General features: G+C 43.1%; 1 protein-coding gene across 14 annotated transcripts in view; it reads right to left on the bottom strand.

Annotated features, from left to right (window-relative positions):
• The window catches only part of hspg2 (heparan sulfate proteoglycan 2), a 530,612-nt gene that overhangs the window by 268,426 nt on the left and 245,571 nt on the right, over nt 1-16,615 (bottom strand). For all 14 annotated transcript variants that reach the window (XM_087980629.1, XM_087980631.1, XM_087980637.1 and 11 more), the window contains 8 exons: nt 16,413-16,609; nt 15,703-15,850; nt 11,790-11,917; nt 7,086-7,172; nt 6,937-6,995; nt 5,812-5,885; nt 4,950-5,090; nt 3,940-4,122 (listed from right to left, as the gene is read on the bottom strand). In XM_087980629.1, the coding sequence (XP_087836755.1) occupies nt 3,940-4,122; nt 4,950-5,090; nt 5,812-5,885; nt 6,937-6,995; nt 7,086-7,172; nt 11,790-11,917; nt 15,703-15,850; nt 16,413-16,609 (1,017 nt within the window). The remainder of the gene's footprint in view (nt 1-3,939; nt 4,123-4,949; nt 5,091-5,811; nt 5,886-6,936; nt 6,996-7,085; nt 7,173-11,789; nt 11,918-15,702; nt 15,851-16,412; nt 16,610-16,615) is intronic.

Raw genomic sequence — 16,615 nt, 5'->3', positions numbered from 1 at the left:
TTGCAGAGTTATCTTCACACAACAGATGACTAGCTTCAGAAGGAAACCTTTACATAACCTCCCTTGGAGACAGTGTTCCTCATTCACCACTGTTCAATGTCTGTATACAAGATCATTGGTCAAACATTAGTAATACATGGATTTCACCAGAGACAATTTGTTACTGTCCAAGTTGCTGTGCAGATGCCTAGGTTCTCTCAGCCTCTGGGTGGTAAAATAATGTTCTGCAGGGTGCACCTTAATCGTTTTGAAAGGAGGCAACAGCTATGAGTCCAACTAAGGCAGAATTAGAAGTGTTAATGCGTGCGTGCGCATATGTAAGACAGATAGACAGTGCGTGCAGCAGTGTGAGGGAGAGTGTGAGAGGGAAAGAGAGGGGGAAGGTATGACAGAAGGAGTGAGGGTGGAGTGGGAGGGTGAGGAGGTGGTAGATGGAGAGAGAGAGGGTGCGAGAAAACGAGTGGGGGGTGGAGGATGTGACAGAGAGAGAAAGTAAGATAGAAGGAAAGAAAAGGAAAGAAAGGGAAAGGAAAGAAAGGGAAAGGAAAGGAAAGAAAGGGAAAGGAAAGGAAAGAAAGGGAAAGGAAAGAAAGGGAAAGGAAAGAAAGGGAAAGGAAAGGAAAGAAAGGGAAAGGAAAGAAAGGGAAAGGAAAGAAAGGGAAAGGAAAGGAAAGGAAAGGAAAGGGAAAGGAAAGGAAAGAAAGGGAAAGGAAAGGAAAGAAAGGGAAAGGAAAGGAAAGAAAGGGAAAGGAAAGGAAAGAAAGGGAAAGGAAAGAAAGGGAAAGGAAAGGAAAGAAAGGGAAAGGAAAGAAAGGGAAAGGAAAGGAAAGAAAGGGAAAGGAAAGGAAAGAAAGGGAAAGGAAAGAAAGGAAAGGAAAGAAAGGGAAAGGAAAGGAAAGAAAGGGAAAGGAAAGAAAGGGAAAGGAAAGAAAGGAAAAGGAAAGGAAAGAAAGGGAAAGGAAAGGAAAGAAAGGGAAAGGAAAGGAAAGAAAGGGAAAGGAAAGAAAAGAAAGGGAAAGGAAAGAAAGGGAAAGGAAAGAAAGGGAAAGGAAAGGAAAGAAAGGGAAAGGAAAGAAAGGGAAAGGAAAGGAAAGAAAGGGAAAGGAAAGGAAAGAAAGGGAAAGGAAAGAAAGGGAAAGGAAAGAAAGGGAAAGGAAAGGAAAGAAAGGGAAAGGAAAGGAAAGAAAGGGAAAGGAAAGAAAAGAAAGGGAAAGGAAAGAAAGGGAAAGGAAAGGAAAGGAAAGAAAGGAAAGAAAGGGAAAGGAAAGAAAGGGAAAGGCAAGGAAAGAAAGGGAAAGGAAAGGAAAGAAAGGGAAAGGAAAGGAAAGAAAGGGAAAGGAAAGAAAGGGAAAGGAAAGGAAAGAAAGGGAAAGGAAAGGAAAGAAAGGGAAAGGAAAGGAAGGGAAAGGAAAGGAAGGGAAAGGAAAGGAAAGAAAGGGAAAGGAAAGGAAAGAAAGGGAAAGGAAAGGAAACAAAAGAAAGGGAAAGGAAAGGAAAGAAAGGGAAAGGAAAGGAAAGAAAGGGAAAGGAAAGGAAAGAAAGGGAAAGGAAGGAAAGAAGGAAGGAAGGAAGGAAGGAAGGAAGGAAGGAAGGAAGGAAGGAAGGAAGGAAGGAAGGAAGGAAGGAAGAAAGAGAGGTTAGAGAGGGAGAGAGGTGAGAGAGGTGAGAGAGGTGAGAGAGGTGAGAGAGGTGAGAGAGGTGAGAGAGGTGAGAGAGGTGGGAGAGGTGGGAGAGGTGGGAGAGGTGGGAGAGGTGGGAGAGGTGGGAGAGGTGGGAGAGGTGGGAGAGGTGGGAGAGGTGGGAGAGGTGGGAGAGGTGGGAGAGGTGGGAGAGGTGGGAGAGGTGGGAGAGGTGGGAGAGGTGGGAGAGGTGGGAGAGGTGGGAGAGGTGGGAGAGGTGGGAGAGGTGAGAGAGGTGAGAGAGGTGAGAGAGGTGAGAGAGGTGAGAGAGGTGAGAGAGGTGAGAGAGGTGAGAGAGGTGAGAGAGGTGAGAGAGGTGAGAGAGGTGAGAGAGGTGAGAGAGGTGAGAGAGGTGAGAGAGGTGAGAGAGGGGAGAGAGGGGAGAGAGGGGAGAGAGGTGAGAGAGGGAGAGAGGTGAGAGAGGGAGTGAGGTGAGAGAGGGAGAGAGGTGAGAGAGGTGAGAGAGGTGAGAGAGGTGAGAGAGGTGAGAGAGGTGAGAGAGGTGAGAGAGGTGAGAGAGGTGAGAGAGGTGAGAGAGGTGAGAGAGGTGAGAGAGGTGAGAGAGGGAGAGAGGGAGAGAGGGAGAGAGGGAGAGAGGGAGAGAGGGAGAGAGGGAGAGAGGGGTGAGAGAGGTGAGAGAGGTGAGAGAGGTGAGAGAGGTGAGAGAGGTGAGAGAGGTGAGAGAGGGAGAGAGGTGAGAGAGGTGAGAGAGGTGAGAGAGGTGAGAGAGGTGAGAGAGGTGAGAGAGGTGAGAGAGGTGAGAGAGGGAGAGAGGTGAGAGAGGTGAGAGAGGTGAGAGAGGTGAGAGAGGTGAGAGAGGGAGAGACGTGAGAGAGGGAGAGAGGTGAGAGAGGGAGAGAGGGAGAGAGGGAGAGAGGGAGAGAGGTGAGAGAGGGAGAGACGTGAGAGAGGGAGAGAGGTGAGAGAGGGAGAGAGGTGAGAGAGGGAGAGAGGTGAGAGAGAGTGAGAGGGGAGAGAGGTTAGAGAGGTTAGAGAGGTTAGAGAGGTTAGAGAGGGAGAGAGGTGAGAGAGGGAGAGAGGGAGAGAGGTTAGAGAGGTTAGAGAGGTTAGAGAGGTTAGAGAGGTTAGAGAGGTGAGAGAGGGAGAGAGGTTAGAGAGGTTAGAGAGGTTAGAGAGGTGAGAGAGGGAGAGAGGTTAGAGAGGTTAGAGAGGTTAGAGAGGTTAGAGAGGTTAGAGAGGTTAGAGAGGTTAGAGAGGTTAGAGAGGGAGAGAGGGAGAGAGTTTAGAGAGGGAGAGAGGTTAGAGAGGTTAGAGAGTGAGAGAGAGGTTAGAGAGGGAGAGAGAGAGGGAGAGAGAGAGAGAGAGAGAGAGAGAGAGAGAGAGAGAGAGAGAGAGACAGAGAGACACACAAAAGGTGACAGCGCGAGGGTGACCACATGAGGGTGCGAGTGACTGCATAAGGGCGCGAGAGAAAGAGTGCGAGGGTGATAGAAAAAGAGCAGGAAGGAGAGCGCGAGAGAGACAGGGAGCGAGAGAGAGAGAGGGTGGGCGCAGAAGAGGAAGCGCGAGAGGGGGAGAGGGAGCGCGAGAGAGACAGAGGGCAGCGCGCGAGAGACACAGAGGGCGGCGCGCGAGAGAGAGAGAAAAATGGACACAGCAAGAGGGAGGGGGACTGAGACAGAGCAGGGGAGAGACAGAGCAGGGGAGAGAGAGAACGGGGAATGAGAGAGCGAGTGTGGAGTGGGAGAGAGGGGGAGTGAGAGTGAGAAAGAGTGTGAGAGAGAGGGAGAGTGAGAAAGAGACACAGAGTGTGAGAGAGAGCAGGGGGTGAGAGAAAGAAGTGAGCGAGTGAGTGGAGAGAGACAGAGAGAGTGGAGAGAGAGTGAGAGTGTGGGGAGAGAGAGAGAGAGAGAGTGTGGAGAGAGAGAGAGAGAGAGAGAGAGAGAGAGAGAGAGAGAGAGAGAGAGAGAGAGAGAGAGAGAGAGAGAGAGAGACACACAGTGTGGGGAGAGAGAGAGAGAGAGAGAGAGAGAGAGAGAGAGGGAGAGAGATAGAGAGAATTATACAACTGGGAACTGAGCAACATTCAAAGAATATTTTGGTGGGAACCAAGCCCAACATTCTCTCTCAGTTGGTCTCTGACTGTACCAAACTAGAGAAAACAGAAGCATCTCAGTATACCCACTGGGACTCACAATGGCAACTTACAAATGGGGAAAAATCAGAGCTTGTTTTGTCTTAACGTCGTTGTGGCATCCATTTGCAATGTATATCTCCAATTGATCAGTACTCCATTTACCTTATCACCTTTGAACCGATCAGGTAGCACCCAGTAGTAGACATCTCGTGGGACTGCATCAAAGTTTGCAAAAGTCAGTTCGCTCAATGCACTGATTTTAATGCCTTCAGTGATCCTCTGAGTGTGTGCCATGTTTGTTAGCATGTAAAGGTTCCTCTCTTGCTCACCAGAGAGAGCTCGGACCTTGCAAAGAAACAGCACAATTAGATTATGAATGAAGTTTGACTTATTGATTGAATAAGCACAGATTGATTTGTTGATTGACTGATTAGTTGTCAGCAAATCCAGCATTCACTCATAACTAGTTCATAACTAACCATTAATATTTGGGTCTGGTAATAATGGCCTGAGTTCTTGCCCAATGCAGACACTTTAATATTTATCATTCAACTCTGCACAATGAAATGAAACAGTAACATTGTTCGAGTTAATGAGCTCCCAAATTCAGGCTCATTTTTATCAAAGTCTTCTACATTCCATCCAGCTCCAGATTGTCATTTCATTTGACAAATGAAAGAATTCAAGCTTCCCTTTAAGGTTACCAATCACACCAAATGACACAGGCTTCACTGAACAGTAAAACTAAATGGCAAACTCTCAGGATGGGCACTATCTTTTAAAAACTGAGATTCTAGAAATTCTCGAAAAACATGACATTCTGCAAAATGGGTGTTTCTCAAATCCAAACTTTTAATCTCTCGTATCAAACACAGCATGCACTGATTCAAATGCTGGAAGAGTCTCGATACAATTTGCTCAATTAATCTGAAACGAAGCCACAAAATAATGTAACATTCCCTGAAATGAGCACGATCAAACAGATGAAAGGATACTCAATACACCCTCTGTATCTATCCTTTGCCAAGTTGAAAATCTGTTTGCAACTTGATGGGACTGTATTAAAAACTTTAAGAATTAACCACTACTTCTGAAACTGAGAGCCACATCAGTAAGGTGCCTTTACGTATGTTTCCCTCTGCCATCCAAACACAAACTGCTTGTGGACTAACCTGGTCTCGGTGCCAAGATGAACTGGCACACTCTTTGCTGATTCCCATGCAGAAACATTTCAAACAGCCATTCAAGTTGGCATCATCCAAATTGAAGGACCCTGGCGCGCACTGATTACAGAGTCTTCCAACAACATTAGCCTAGAAAACAGAAAACACAGCAAGCGCTTTATTATCGTGGTGTGCAGTTCTGGACACAGCTTGAACAGATCAGAACCTTCTAACATTCCAAAGATACTCAGACTCAAAAAGAAAGAACAAAATAAAAGATGTATTAGTGATTTGCATATTATTTTGGTTAGAATAGGATTTTTTTAAAAATTCCTTCAGTCTCTTTTCTCAAATATTTTTATTCTGTTACATCAAATACAAAAGGTACTGGTTTTAATTTTATTTCATTGCGCCAACTATTTAATGCCTGTCTATTTTAAAAACTTCTCAGTCTCTTATAAGTTCTTGAATATTCCACTATTTTTGAAAAAAACTTTAAACCATACCAAGAAGAGTCCAGAAGCCCAATGTCATTACAGGTTTTAATATCAGTGTTAAAACTATCAGTTTATCAGTGTTAAACTCTCTGTATAATTAATATGGTTACCACAGGTTAGAGAGTATAGTAAATGTGCTGGCTCACTACAGTAAGAGAGAAACATGTTTAAAATTATGAAGGATTTTGGTTGAATAAATACAGAGAAATTGTTTCCATTGGTAGCAGATTTGATGTCCAGCAGGCGCAAGTTTAAGTTAATTTGCAGAAGAACTAGAGATGACTGCAATGTTCTTTGCACAACCGCCAGATCTACAGGCTATAATTTGGTGTGTATTAATATTTGTCACTCTCCAGCCATTAGAACACACCTACCTTACAGACACAGGATCCTGGATATGATTCTGCAGATTCTGTTCCTCTGCTGTCACAATTTGAAATATATCCAGCTGTATAACAAAACAGACATTCTTAGAAATTCACCTCTACATTGTACTTAAGTAGAAAGGCAGCAGCATCAGGAGGTGCGGAAGTTAATGTTTCAGATGTAACCTTTCTTCCAGTCCTGAAGAAGGGTGACACCCGGATTGTTGACTTCTCCACCTCCTGATGCTGCCTGGCTTGGTGTGTTCGCCCAGTCTCCCACCTGGCTACTTTGGTTTCCAGCATCTGCAGTTTTTCTTTGTCTCTATCCTCAACTCTACCTAAGTATATCCAATTACAAGCACTGTTAAGGACAAAACATGGAGGGTGGTGTGTATATGGAATGGGCTGCCAGAGAAAGTGGTTGATACAGGTACCATAGCAACATTTAAAAAACATTTGGATAGGTGCATGGATGGGAAGGGTTTAGAGGGATATGGACCAAACGTGGGCAATTGGAACTAGCTGAGTTGGCACCACAGTCAGCATGGACCAGTTTGGGCCGAAGGGCCTGTTTTCATGCTGGATTACTTTATGACTTCCTACATTGCCACAGGCACTACACTCAACTGAAACACCTGGCCAAATGTAGAGGCCATGAAAGAAGCTTTAGAAATACAAACACTTTCTTTAGACTATGTGTACTGAGGCAGGACAATCAGAAGTATTTTTTAAAATTTCTATAACAGAAACACAACATAAAGTGCATGACATTAAGATGAGTACATGCATCAGCTCTGTTCCACAGCTGACTCCTCATCTGCACCAGCCGTGGCTTCCCAATTCCTTTATTACTGACTTTCTGGGTGAGACTGGCAAACATGGTGGGAGTCTTGCACCTGTAACCTCTTAGGAACTGGATTGACAAGGAAACAACCTGAACTGAGTTCACTTATGATTTCATTTCACCAGAAAGATGATATATTCTATCTGTCCAGTTAAACACAGAGCTCTGAGTTTTTATTAACTGAACATATTAAGAACCAAGGGGTTTAATTTGACTGAACAGATAAAGTTAGCCTAGTAAACCAGTCAGGAATACACTTTTATGAAATGTAGCTGTTTCCTGGAGCTTACCATGTGGTGTACACTTTCCACCTGGAGACATCGGGTTTCCTTCATAACCAGCAGCACAACTATGAGAAAAGAAACAATCACAGTTTAAATCAAGAATTACATCTCCTTCAAAACACCAGAGTATGATACCACTACGGAGATGGACCTACGTTTCACATCTGCGTCCAGTGTAGCCAACTCTACAAGCATCACAGGTAGGGCGCCTATCAGTATCCAGGAAACAGGTTTCTGAAAATCTGAAAAGGATACACACAATAAGGTTCTTGGAAATTCAAATCCCTCCATATCTATTCTGGATATTGCATTTGTAAACACATTATACAAGATCCTAAAGCATATGTTGTGATCAACACAATTATATAGAGGGTCAGCTATAGGCAGTACAGGAGGTTAAAGTACATTTAGGCACACTGGATATCCTACAGATAAACTCAAACTCCATAGGAAGGTTGGAGAGGAAAGGAGTACCATGGGAATGGAGAAGGGGATTGCCAAGAGTACATTGATAGGGGAGGAGAAAGCACCAAGAGTTGGTGAAGAGGGAGGGGTCACTAAAGGAGAGTAGACAGAGGGAACTCCAAGTGAGGGTGGTGAGGAAAGGAGAAAGAGACATGTTAGACCAGAAAGGGAGGAAGCAACAAGGTGATGAAGAGGAAATGCTCCAAAAAAGTATCAGCCAAGAGAGAAGGCATCATTTTTCCAATTCTGCTAAACTATTCTCTTTAACTTGTACATTAAATCCTCATGATGCACAGTTCAATTTTGAGATTTTTTTTTCCATACAGTCCATCATTCCTTCTGTCTACTCTGGATACACTGTCAGGAGTCTGATGCTGTTGAGCTCACTCAACAAGCCAAAGGAGAACAGAAAATTTCATTTCATTTGCCTGTGTTAGATTCAAAGTAAAGGGCACACAGAACAACAAGATATATTTAAAAGCACCCAAAAATAGGGTAAGATTTATTAGGCAAATTAGCAAACAAAATTTGGCATGGAACCTCAAAGGGAAATATTAGGATAGATGACCAATAGCTTGGGGATAGTAGATTCGAGGGATCTTCATAAAAGAGAAGAAGGAGGTGGAGAGACAGGGAGATTTAGGGAGGGATTTCAGAGCATAGGGTCTTGAAAACTGAAAACATGATTGCCCAGGTTGGAATTATTAAAATGTGGATGCCCAAAAGGCCAGAATGGAGGATCACAAATATCCCTGAGATAGATGTTGCAAAAGTAGTTTCCAAGGAGTGTTCAAGTTATGGACAGACTTGAAGACAAGGCTGGGAAACTTAAAGTTGATGTACAGCAGCTAACGTAAGTTGGTGAGCACAGGGGTGATGACTCAGTGGATATTAGAACACCAGCAGCAAAATTTTGGATTAGCTCAAATTTAGGGAAGGTGAAAGATGGGAGGTCGACCAGGAGGTCAACCTGGAATAGCCAACCTCGGCAAGTAAGAAAAACAGAGTGGCTGAGAAGTTCAGCAGCAGATGATCTGCAATAAAGGTGCGTCAGGAGGTGAGAGAGAGACATGCTCATCTACGGCACAGTTCGCCATGTTGTAAGTGGAAGAAAAAAAAATATATTTGGAAAGCAGATTTATCCACTTCTATCCACTGAAAAACAGCTAGTGGGGAGAAGTGCTAGTCTCACTGGATTGGTAATTCAGAACCGCAAGCTAATGCAAAATCAGTTCAACTCCCACCATGGCAAATAACAAAATTTCAATTCAACAAAAATCTGGAATTAAAAAGCTGAACTAATGGTGAATACTTAATCAAAGGCAATTGGTGCAAGACCACACCAGGTTCACTCATATCCTTTAGGGAGGTAAATCTGCAATCTTCACCTCATTGGGCCTATACTCCAGACCCACAGCAATGTGGTTGACTCCTAACTGCCCTCTGAAATAGTCTAGAAAGCCAATCATTTCAAGTACAATTAGGGATGGTCAACAAATGCTGGCCTTGCCAGTGATGCCCACAACCCATTAAAGTGTAAAGGAAAAAAGTGCATGACCCACCAGTCCCTCTACTCTGTGTTCTGAGGTTAACACACAATGTTGGAGAAATTCTGTAGGACTGGCAGCATTTTGGGAGACAGAATTGAGACAGCTATTGCTACAGGTCCAGTATAGCGTAATTGAAGAGAAGTCCTACGGGCCTCAAAATTTTAACTCTGATTCCCTCTCCACATAGAACATAGAACGTTACAGCGCAGCACAGGCTCTTCAGGTCTCGGTGTTGCGCCAACTCGTGAAAATAATCTGATGCCCATCTAAACTACACCGTTCCATTATTAGCCATGTATGTGTTCAATGCCCATCTAAATGTCCTTAACCTCGCGAGTCTACTATAGTTGTGGGCACTGCATTCCATGCCCCTACTATTCGAGTAAAGAAATTACGTCTGACATCTGTCCAACATATATTATCCCTCAATTTAAAGCTATGTCCCCTTGTGTTAGTGTTCACCATCTGAGGAAAAAAGCTCTCCACCCTATCTAACCCTCTGATTATCTTATTTGTCTCAATTAAGTTATCTCTCAACCTTCTTATTTCCAATGAAAACAGCCTCGGTTCCTTCAGCCTTTCCTTGTAAGACTTTCCTTCCATACCAAGTAACATCCTAGTAAATCTCCTCTAAACCCTTTCGAAAGCTTCCACATCCTTCCTATAATGCAGTGACCAGAACTGCACACAATACTCCAGATGCGGCCTTACAAGTGTCTTGTATAGCTGAAACATACCTCATGGCTCCTAAACTCATCCCCCCTACCAATAAATGCCAACACACCCTATATGCCTTCTTAACAGCCCTATCAACCTGGGTAGCAACTTTCAGGGATTTATGCGCTAGGACAACGAGGTGTCAGACCTGCTGAGTTTCTCCAGCATTATCTGTTTGTTTCAACTTTCCAGAATCCACAGTATTTTGCTTTTATTTGTCTCTTTTGTAAATGCACCATAGAAAGCATCCTGACTGGATGTGTCACAGTGTGGTATGGCAACTGCTGTGCCCAAATCAGCAAGAAATTACAGAGAGTTGTGGAACCCAAGTCCATCATAAAAACAAGCCTTCTGTCCAAAGACTCAGTCTACACTTCCCACTCTCTCGGAAAACTAGTCAATATTATCAAAGACTCCTCCCCACCATGGTTATACCCTCTTCCATTGATACAGAAAATGCAGAAGTTTGAAAACAAAAATCAAGAGAGTCAAGAACAGCTTCTTCCCAGCTGTTATCTGACTTTTGAACAGATATATATTAAAGTTGATCTGCACCTTCTGTGTGTTATGGACCAGGCCAGACCCCCTCAAAACACTTCAAGAAAGTAGCCTGGACCGTAACTTTACCAATTTTTTAAGCAGATGTATTCTAGGACTGATGCAACTGGCCCAACCACTTAGTTTTAAACAAAAACAGAAATTATTTGCAAGATTAACAAATGAAACACAAACGAGAACAGAATCTATCCAAAAATGCTACAGATTATCCTAACTTAATGATGCTGTTTCAAATACTTACAATAATCCCCATAAAAACCCCTTGGCAAAAAAGGAAAAATTCAACACAGGTTCTTACAGGAAACAGAAAGATGTTAGAGAGAGGGAGGATCAGCATGGGCCTGCTTCTTTGGGTCCAGCAGCTTCACAACTGACTGCCTTTTAAAACCAAACCAAACCAAACCAAACCAGCGTGAAGCTGAGCTGGGAGAACTGGCCACTCCCTTTTCATTATACAAGAGTTTATTTTACAACCTGGAAGCCTTCTTCCAGAGGCAGTATCTGTTAGCTATCAAATTGGCCCTAAAGTCCTTCTAACCTAGACCTCCCGGGCCTCTGCACTTACAAACCCACTGGAAAAAAAACAACATAAACTTGTTAAAGGAGCAACATCATCACATCTGTAGCTGTAACACGATATTCTGCATTTTGTTCTATTACCCCAATGGACTTACGTAAGTTATAAGTTGCCTTTAGCATGCAAAACAATACTTTTTCTGTATCTCGGTATATATGACAATAATAAATCAATCAAATCAAATCCTCAGGAGGCTGCCGGGCTCATATTGAATATCATGCAGGTTTCAGGAGTCTCAAAGTCAACCTGACTAGTGACAGTTGATCCCACTTGAGAGAATACACAAGGGTAGATGTCAGAGTGGTCAGGGTAAGGTTCAGATTGAACAGATCAATAATCAGAAATTAGATTCATACACTGGGGAACAGTGACACCAGCTCCAAGAAAGAATTGAGGGGAAATTGCTGAATCTCAAGTGGTAGGTAAACACAAGAGAAGACAGATTTACAACTGACTGTTCATTAATGCAGAAACAAAAAAAAAATCCTTTCTCAAATCTACATCAAACCACAAATCTAACATACTCAGCTTCACTAAACTTTTGTTTTTTTTTCATGGGATGAGTGCATCATCAGCGATCCCAGCACTTGTTGTCCATCCCTGATTTACCTTGAAGAGAGCAGTTTTCTAGCCATTTCAGAGGGTAGTTTAAAGTCAACCACATTGTTAAGAGCCTGGAGTCAAGTCTAGGTCAGATCAGGTAAGGAAGGCAGATTTTCTTCTCTAAAGGACATTCTCTAAAGCACAAATGAACCAGGTGGATTTTTACAACAATCAATGATGGTTATCATGGTCACCATTAGTGCAACTTCTAAACTCCAAATATTTTATTCATTGAATTCAAGTTCAACTAACTGCAGCGGTGGGATTTGAACCCTATCCAGCAGCATAAGCTCAGACCTCCAGATCATTAGGCCAGTAATATCATCACGTTGCCCCCATTTCCCCTGCAATGCTGATTATCCATGGTTTTCTGGCTGTGGGACACAGACCTTCTCTGGGAATCAGTAAACGGACATGGACACGGCATGCAGTCATTGGCAGTTCCTTGAGTGGGGTCACCAAAAAATCCAGGCTTGCACTTGTCACAATGTCGACCTTCCGTGTTGTGTTGACAACTCTGAGAGGTACAAAAATATATATTAACTGATGAAAGCCATGGAAGACCATTTCTAAAATATACGCACAAGGAAACATTATCATCATTATCGTGAAAACGCATCAGTACTTCAAGTTCAAAACTGTGGGTTACATATTCAAAAGTAACTGTCTCAAGCCCAAATATCAATCACCTAGATCCTAACTACTTTCAAATCCACCCTTCCATAAAGGTTTTGATGAGAGGTTTCTCTACAAATTAATCTGACTCATCACAGGGGCGTCATTGAGGCTCAGTGGTTAGCACTGCTGCCTCCCAGCGCCAGGGACGCAGGTACGATTCCAGTCTCAGGCGACTGTCTGTGTGGAGTTTGTACATTCTCCCTGTGTCTGCGTTGGTTTCCTCTGGGTGCTCCAGTTTCCTCCCACAGTCCAAAGACATGCAGGTTAGATAAACTGGCCATGCTCAATTGCCCATAGTGTTCAGGGATGTGTAGGTCAGATGCATTAGTCAGGGGTAAATATAGGGTAGGGGAATGGGTCTGGGTGGGTTACTCTTCGAAGGGTCAGTGTGGACCTGTTGGACTGAAGGACCTGGTCCGACACTGTAGGGAATCTATGATAGGTGTTTAAATACTGTTTAAGCTACTGTATACTTCTATAACTTTTTGATTTGACTGTGATGTGGGCTGCACCTCGGAGTTAGTATGGGCCTCTTGATTACAATAAATGGCACACTCCCTCAGAGTTAATGAAGATGCCCAGTGCAGGGAAAGGAAAGACAGCTCTCTGATGAAGATACAAAGTTCTGCTAAGAGACTGACCAAAGGATATTGCCTTTTGAGTTTGGCTAACCTGAAATGATCAAAAATCTCCAACATTCCAAGCTCCAACACCCTTCACTTTTCCAAAAGGTCATTTTCTTTAGATTTAGAATTGACTGATTTGTTAGAATATATCAGAGGGCAATTGAACATCAATAATATTAGCGTGGGGCTGAAGTGACATACAGGCCAGACCAAGATTAGATTGAATTAGATTCCCTACAGTATGGAAACAGGCCCTTCAGCCCAACAAGTCCACACTGACCGCCCAAAGAGTAACTCACCCAGACCCATTCCCCTACCCAATACTTACCCCTGATTAGTGCACCTAACACTATGGGCACTTTAGCATGGCCAATTCACCTGACCTGCACATCTTTGGATTGTGGGAGGAAATCTGAGAAGCTAGAGGAAACCCACACAGACACGAGGAAAATGTGCGAACTTCACACTGACAGTTGCCAGAGATAGGCATTGAACCCGGGTCCCTGGTGCTGAGACAGCAGTGCTAACCACCGGGCCACCGTGCCACCCAGAACCGGAAAGATATCTGGTTTCCTTTCCCAAAATGTATTCGTAAGCTGGTTGGACATTCACACCAATAAAACAAGTACATAGCCTAATTCAACTTGTATCAGCTTTCCACTTTTTTAAAATCCAATTTGAAATTCTCCAGGGTTATTAATCAGGGTCCCTCCATGGCTTTTATTCCAGCAACTTAATAACTGTGCTCCTGTACCCAAGATGCACTGCAGCACGTTATGGAGATTTCTTTTGGCAGCATCTCCCAAATACACAACAGCCTCCATGCCAAGCAAGAACATCAGGTGCACGTTAACCCCAATATATCAAAGTTTCTTCCTAAATCACACACTATCCTGCCTTGAACATGTACCACCATTTCTTCACTGTTACTGATCACTACATGGAGTGCACTGAATGGCACATTACTGCATCCTTGACCCTAAGGATTGAAGTTATTCGACAAAGTGGTTCTCCATCACCTTCTCAAGGGCAAGTCGGGTTGGAAAACAAAGGGCAACCTTATTGTGATCCTGTATCTGATATTTCAAATATTAAAAGAATGAAACCACATGAATCACAGTTTAAAACAAAAGAATTTTACTTCACAGAACCTGAAGTACACGAATATCAATAATGGCACTTTATCTTAAATAACCAGTTGTTAAAGATATTAAAAATACAAGAACACAGTTACCTAGGCTCTAAATCAAGCTTAACTCCTTTCCAGACTTAGCTGATTTATACCTCAAAAAAACTCAAGTCAGGTAATCATCAGAAATCGGGAGCACTCGGTCTAGGTACTGCTTCAAAGATTTGTATAAGAGTTGAAATTTCTTCAGCCATCTGCTCACTTTCTTGAGACTGCTCTTTTAAATTTCCTCCAACTCTCCTCCAATTGTATCCTCCCAGTTTCAACCAGAGTGTCACAAATGCAACCAACTTAGGTCAGAAATTCTATGGTCAAATATTCTTTAACTATGGAGTCTCACATCCAAAACTCCTTCCCTCTTGTTTTACTTCACATTCAGTCAAGAGGTGTGAGCATCACTGGCTGGGCCAACACTTACAACCTGGTTCTAGTTGCCCTTGAGAAGGTGGTGCTGAGCTGCCTTCTTGAACCACTGCAGTCCATGTGCCATAGGTTGATACATTAGAGAGAGAATGCCCAGACTTTGACGCCCTGACAGTGAAGGAATGGCAATATATTTCCAAGTCAGAATGATAAGTGGCTGAGAGGAACTTGTGGGTGATGGTATTACCACATATCAGCTGCCCTTTTCCTTCTAGATGGAAGCGGTCATGGGTTTCAAAAGCACTAAGGATCTTTGGTGAATTTTTGCAATGTATCTTCTGCTGCAGCAGAGTATTGGTGATGAAGTGACTGCATATTTGTGGATGAGGTGCCAATCAAGGGGCTGCTTTGACCTGGATGGTGTCATGAGTGATGTTGGAGCTGCACTCATCCAGGCAAGTGGAAAGTACTCCATTACACTCCTGACTTGTGCCTTTTAGATGATGGCCAGGTTTTGAGGAGTCGGGAAGTGAACTGTTTGCTGCAGTATTTATTTGCCAGATCCAATTCAGTTTCTGATCAAGGGTAACCCTCAGGCTGTTGAGAGTAGGGAATTCAATGACATTAATGTCACAGAATGTCAAGGGGCAGTATCTAAATTGTCTCTTATTGGAGATGGTCATTACTTGGCATTTCTGTGGTGCGATGTTAATTGCCACTTATCATCCCAAGCCTGGATATCATCCAGATCTGTTTTAGTTGAATATCTGAGGAGTCGTGAATGTGCTGAAAATTCCCACTTCTGAGTTTACAATGGAAGGAAGACCATTGATGAGACAGCCAAAGATCGAGACGAGGACACTACGCTGAGGAACTCCTGCAGTGATGTCCTGGAGCTGAGATGAGTGATCTCCAACACTCAAACAATCTATGTGTGAGGTATGATTCCAATGTCTTGATTTGAATATTCTCGAAGTCCAATTCATTGTTAGATGAATGATTCAATTCATAACAGTTTTAAACTCTCTCAGCCAGTGCATTGAATTTCAACTAAACATATTCCCTGCAGTAAAATTGCTCTCAACTAAAACTGAACCCTGAAACTGCTTGAATACAGGATCACACTCAGCATCCTACTCACCCCATATCTTGTTGATCCTTGGCTACTGTTTATTTCCCAGACACCTTGATCATATGATCAGTTCTGGAAGCAACTTGAGATCATCTTCCAGAGAAACTTGGCTCTTAACACAACACATAATATAGGCTTTCTTTACCAAAACTATCTAAAATCCCTGACAGAATGTAGATGACTAAATAACCAGAATATCTGAATTGTTTGTCCTGATGTCTCCTTGTTGTTTGGTGATGGTGTGTTGCAGTATTGTCCACTACAATTCTCTGAAGGAGTTTGAATCTGATTATTACTGCACTTCAGGTTCTTACCAGACAGTATCCTGTGACTTTATCACAGCTGCTAGCGTGGCCATTGCAGTTACACCCATCGCAAACACCCAGGTAAGGCCCGGTCAAAACGTGTTTAAATCCAGGCGCACAGCTTTCACAAGACAGACCCTTGTAACTTAGTGGGCATCTGGAAAAGAGAAATTTTACCTTGAATTTATTTGCTCCCAATCAGTAACTCATAGTGCAACTTGAATTCCTACCGACAAAAGTGCTCTGTTTGTAAATGTACAATCAGTGACTGCGCGTGAACTTCCTAGGCTGTTTTTGGAATAACCAAGGCAGAGCTATTCCATTTCTCCTGAGAGAAATTTGGCTAGTAACTGGTTAACAGGTCTTATACCATATCACTAAAGGGAAATTTCCTTACCATCTGCACCTCTCCTTCGTTTCAGCTGGAAAATATTACTTTACTCATTCACATGTCTCCTTGCCTGTACAGAAGAGCCCAGAGCTCTAGATTTCTGAAATTCTGCCAATGCTGAATGAGGGTAAATTTACTGCCAAATATTTCTCCAAGACCTGAAACTACTATCTCAATGCTTTAGAGGGATGTGCTTTTTGTCTCAGGAAATTTTGGTGCAAGTTGCCATAGAAATCGATGCAAATTTCAGCGCAAGCTGGATCCTGGAAATTCCAACTTGAATTAAAAGTCTGAGAAGCCCCACATGAGAAGAACATTTGCTTAGTACCTGCATTGCTCAACAAGCTTTGGTTTTCCCAGAGTTGTAAATTCCACACTGGTTGTATCCATGACAATGTCACTGAGGCCAACACTGGACATTCTGTTGTCGTACTTTGTTCGGATCATTATCTTGTCGAGATTAGCCAATGTCATCATTAGGTCTTCACGTGTCACAGGGATGCCTGACTCGTGCTGCCAGTTCTCCTATAT

The sequence above is a fragment of the Chiloscyllium plagiosum genome, unplaced genomic scaffold (assembly GCF_037043375.1).
Source record: "Chiloscyllium plagiosum isolate Xiang-an unplaced genomic scaffold, Cpla_swu_hap1 HiC_scaffold_37, whole genome shotgun sequence".
In the NCBI taxonomy this organism is placed as follows: Eukaryota; Metazoa; Chordata; class Chondrichthyes; order Orectolobiformes; family Hemiscylliidae; genus Chiloscyllium; species Chiloscyllium plagiosum.
This window is presented reverse-complemented; position numbering and strand designations above follow the sequence as displayed.